This window comes from Megalops cyprinoides, chromosome 17, assembly GCF_013368585.1.
Source record: "Megalops cyprinoides isolate fMegCyp1 chromosome 17, fMegCyp1.pri, whole genome shotgun sequence".
NCBI classification, from domain to species: domain Eukaryota; kingdom Metazoa; phylum Chordata; class Actinopteri; order Elopiformes; family Megalopidae; genus Megalops; species Megalops cyprinoides.
The window spans coordinates 137,271-142,177 of record NC_050599.1 but is presented as its reverse complement, the minus strand read 5'-3'; the positions used below and the strand labels follow the sequence as shown (position 1 = coordinate 142,177).

The 4,907-nt window shown below is 44.4% G+C and overlaps 1 protein-coding gene across 1 annotated transcript; it reads right to left on the bottom strand.

Annotated features, from left to right (window-relative positions):
• Positions 1-2,267: 2,267 nt before the first annotated feature.
• LOC118792574 (leucine-rich alpha-2-glycoprotein-like) lies at positions 2,268-3,818 on the bottom strand. Its single transcript, XM_036550452.1, has 2 exons — positions 3,739-3,818; positions 2,268-3,508 (listed from the first exon to the last, which is right to left on the bottom strand). The coding sequence occupies exon 2, from the start codon at positions 3,496-3,498 to the stop codon at positions 2,482-2,484; it is 1,017 nt and encodes a 338-aa protein (XP_036406345.1). The 5' UTR covers positions 3,499-3,508; positions 3,739-3,818; the 3' UTR covers positions 2,268-2,481.
• Between the last annotated feature and the right edge of the window lie 1,089 nt (positions 3,819-4,907).

The window sequence follows — 4,907 nt, the reverse complement described above, 5'->3', positions numbered from 1 at the left end:
AGCGCTTTCAGAGCAACACAAAGTTGTCAATAAAACACAGATGGTCTTCCATGCAGCGCTTTCCGCCACGTACTGAAAGCTCAGAGATCACAGAATTTGCCTCGGCCACGCCGAGAGGTTGCGTCCAGGGATAATGAGTCTTTTTGCTATCACGCAGAGAAAATAAAAGTGATTTAAAATCATCTTGTAAAATTTACGACTAGCGAGAGGGGATATCAGAGGAACCACCAAGTGTGACAATTGTACTCACATTCAGGTGCTTATTTTAGAAGGGATGGAAGCTCATCGTTCATATCCATAATGCGAGCTCCAGAGAAACAGCTCGCAGCTGTGGGGTCGAGAGTCTGGATCCATGTTGCCTTCGAATTCGCAGCAGATGCCCGCATTCGCACAACTGCACGCCGAGGACAGAGGAGTGATGCGGGCTATTCGGGGCCCAGAGAGCGCGGGGCTTCACAGGGAAACGGCCGAAAAAGCGCAGAAAAAAAGATAAAACCGATGAACACTGTGATTTAAAACCAATCAATAAAGGCGATAAAACAGTTAATTGATGAATGCAATGAAAACTGAGATCGTAACTAAAAACAGAGTAAAACTTAAACTTGACGCTTCAGTCGCGGTGTCACAGGCCGCGACTTTGTGTACCCATAATGCCCACAGTAGGCCTACCCAATCGATGCAGTTATATCAATCAATACATGTCATTTCTTATAGGGCATTTTTACAATAGATATTGAAATTGATAAATAAAACGTTGAACACACAACGAACGCATTTTCTGAGGGAGTCAAAAATAGAACATCCAGGGCCAACTGGGAGCAAAAAGTTATAAAGTCAGTTGTAATGTGTGAGGCTTGTTAGGTGTGAGTGAACGTTTAGAATTCTGATGAGCCTGAAGTTCAACCGAATGTATAATCCCCGTTTAAGACCGAACAGTGATTAATACTGAGTAACATTTAATATACATAAAACAGAATCAGCCCAGAGGGCATTGCTGACAGCGCCCGTGGAAGCGGCAGAGCGTGACAGCCAAAGACGCCTGCGAAGCTTCAGCCGCGTCTTCTGCTGGATTCCGGTCGCTTGAAATGGCGAAACTGTGTCTTTCCTCAGCCCACCAAGCTGGAGAATCTGGCCATAATAACATCCCCTGCACATGCTGACAGACTGTTTAGTGTTGTAGGCAATGTGTCAATCAAAATTGCATCTTATCTGATGTTACATTTGAAGAGCTGATGCTTATTAGATGTAATGATCTATGTCACGATTAGCACTGCATCTGTATGGTTTGCTGTAGATCAGTGTTGCCACCTGTCTGCCCGTTCAGAGTATTATTTTGTCTGTGTATAGCTTGCTGTGAAACTTCATTTTCTTCACCAAAGCAGGAGTTAATCTCAAATTAACCCAATTTTCTCCAATAAATAACATCAACATTGTAAAATTACATTGATAAAATTATTATAAAACTATGTTCTTTTTTGAGATTTGTAATGAATTGACATGAGATGAAGTCCTCACATACATTCATAGGTTTTTTTTTTAGCTGACATTTAGTCTCAGATCATTTTTGTAAAAAGTAAAGTAAAAGTTTGTGGGATCTGCCTCTGGACGTGAGCTGAGGAGCGTAAGGGAATTTAACCTAGAGGAGCTGAATTGGGCTAGAGAGGGCAGTTCGCTATGGAAAATGCGCCGCACTCTGTATTCATCGCTATGACAGTATTGATTGTACAGATGCAACGTAACAGATAAAATATAACTGCTTGACATGAAGTAGGTTAAGGTTTGTGCTGTATATGGCCGTGTTAAGGGAAGCTCAGTGCTGCCATACTGCTTTTCTCTCAGCAGCACTACAGCGCTCAGTATCTCACAGCCCATCTAGCCGAACTCAGTGTGATGTGGACTCTGATGTGATCTGAAGCGGCTTATGGGAAATGTAATGTGAATCATGCATAATAGGTGTCTGCTGCCATCTAGTGCATGGAGTGTGAAATCTGAAACTGAATTTGTCGACAATTGAAATATGTACTTTTCATGCAAAACAAACGCGCTTTTCAATTCAAAAACCTGTGTCCCCATGTGTTCAATGCAATATTATTGAAACTATGTCTTGTATTAATTACATATGTTTGGTTAGACTTCTCAATTTTGTAACAAGCAAAAATGATCATTGAGGACCAAATGACAGAGTTACATCTTAAATTATGTCTACAAGCAGATACGAGAGGAGCTTTGAGAAAGAGCTGAGGTCTGGTAATGGAGCCACGCTGAGCATTGTTACAGAATATCATTTATTGTGTTCTTTTCAGTGATTCCACAATAACATAAATCTGTCTTACATGGCTGGTTCTGCAGGTAAGCAGAGTGTGGGGTAATAGTGAGATTGGCTGCAGTTTTGTTTCTGACAGCACCCCAGGGTTTAAACCACCCTGAAGCTGGATGAGGTGGAGCACTCTACGCTCTGACTGTCCAGGACCCTCCTCCACTTCAGCTAGACCCTCCCCACTCTCCCGCTGTCAGGGAGATGACAGGTCTCCCCTTCAGTGCCTCTGGTGCAGCACACTGAACATCCTCCAGAGAGAATGAAATCTCCTGGTGACTTCTGAGCCACTCCCACAGATAGGCCACGTCCTTCTCACACTGCCAGGGGTTGAGGGAGAGGTCCACCCCCTGTCCTGCGCTGCTGCCCAGTGATGGCAGCTTGCTCAGCAGGCCTGGGGCCAGGCTACGCAGGCGGTTTCCGCTCACACTCAGGACGTCCAGCTGGCCGAGCCCCTGCAAGAGACCTGGGGGCAGCTTCTCCAGCTGGTTTTCCTGCAGGAACAGGTCCTTCAGGTTGGGGATCTGCTGGAAGGATGAGGGGTCCAGGGACCTCAGCTTGTTCCCATCCAGGTGAAGCCTCTTCAGGCAAGTCAGTGAATTCAGAGCACCAGCGGGGAGTTTCTCCAGCCAGTTCTGGCTCAGGTGCAGTATCTCCAGGTGGGGCAGGTTCTGCAGCAGGGCCGTGGGTACAGAACTCAGCCGGTTCTGCGCCAGGTCCAGCCAGGTGAGGCTGCTGTTCGGGGGGAGCCAGTGGGCGTCAGCTGTGAGTAACCTGTTGTCTCTCAGCACCAGGACACGCAGAGGGGCATGGTGGAACACACCTGGGGGCAGGTGTTCCAGCTGGTTGCCTGTGAGGTCCAGCGTGTGGAGGTGCGGGAGGCCACTCAGAAGGTCTGCTGGCAGCTGGTGTAGCTGGTTACCTGACAGGTGCAGCTCCTGCAGGAGGGGTGTGGCCTTCAGGTGATGTGCAGAAATGGAGCTGATGTTGGTGAATTCGATGGACAGGAAAGTAGTGTTGTCTGGTAGACCATGCTCAGGAAAAAGGGAGAGGGAGGAATTGCTACAGACCACCTGGGTGGTATTGGTGGAAAAGTAGCAAGTGCACAAGTGTGGACAGGACAGGACACCTTGGCAACAGCAGCTGCCCAGCACTATCAGGGTAAGGAGGTATGAGATATTCATCTCCACAAAGCTGAAAGGAGATTATAAATCAGACACACTTTCATGGTCCTTCCCAATATAAAGACATTTTAAAGTTTACTTTTCATGTGTCAAAGTTAAATAATCTCTGAACCACAGATTCAGATTCATATCCAAAATTCTTTCATTTGCAAGAAGCCAAGAATAAATGTAAGCCTAGATCAAGACAGAAAACCAATTAAAATATACCATAAAATGATATCAATAAAAGCAACAGCTTACCTTCACTCTGCTCTGACTGAATACTTGCTATTACTCTGCCTGCCTTAAATCGGTCTGGCTGCTCCCTGTTTGGAAATGATTTCAACACTGTTTCACTAAGCAAACAGTGTCAGAGTACAGAGTACTCCTACCTCAACTAGGTTTACTCATCATGTAAAAAACAGAGCTGTCCGTGATGCACAATCCACATAATATCACACAAATAATAATATGGCCGTAAAATATCTGTAGATGAGCCATCTAAATATTGCCCATGGAATGAAATGGTATGTTAATATGTGCCCAGGCTAGCTGCCAATTGTACATGTTGGATAAAAAGTACTTTTATTATTCCAATTCCAGTAAGTGGTTGTGTTTATTTTCCCCAGTAAATCATTACCGCATGCAAAGTCACACTGTGCTTGCACAGCGTCCGCACAGGAAGCATTTCACAAGAGACGTGTGCCGTCCACAGCTGAGTAACAGCACCCAACCGACTCATCATCATTTATTGCTTTAAGGAATATTTATGGCAGGGATGCAAAAAACCTCATCTCAAGGAATCAGAAATAAGCAGGTTTTCCCTGATGGAACCAGTAACTTTGTTGATCAGATTTATAGCATAGCACAACTGCTGTTGACCTGGATATTACATTACATTGTCATTTATCATTTTATTTATAACATGAATAAAAGAAGATCACAGGTCAACCCCCTCACTCTATAAATCCCCCCCAACACACTTTAAACCTTTTGGCATTGTATTTACATTACTGTCATTTAGTAGATGCTCTTATCCAGAGTGACTTACATGGATAACATGTAAAGCTGCAACCTATTTATTCAGCTGGATATTTTAAGGCAATTCTAGGGTAAGTACCTTGCCCAGAGGTACAACGGCAGTGCCCAAGCAGGGAATCAAACCTACAACCTTGCATTTACAAGCCCTGCTCCTCACCACTATGCCACACTGCTGCCCACCTGGTTATATTCACTGTCCATGGGACATGTTGTTCTGTACATTTGGCTGTGTTACAACATTGAAATATCTCCATACATTTTTCAGCTCTGTTGAAAGATTAAAGAAGAACTGATTGTTTGTATGACACTGAATTTTTAGGAATATTCACTGTTAATTTTAAGTTTCATCGGTTATACATTAGCCCAGTCTCACCAGCACGACACCTTCA

What these genes read in the sequence shown, in the direction of transcription:
- LOC118792574 (XM_036550452.1), bottom strand. Translation starts at nt 3,498, where the DNA reads ATGAATATCTCATACCTCCTTACCCTGATAGTGCTGGGCAGCTGCTGT.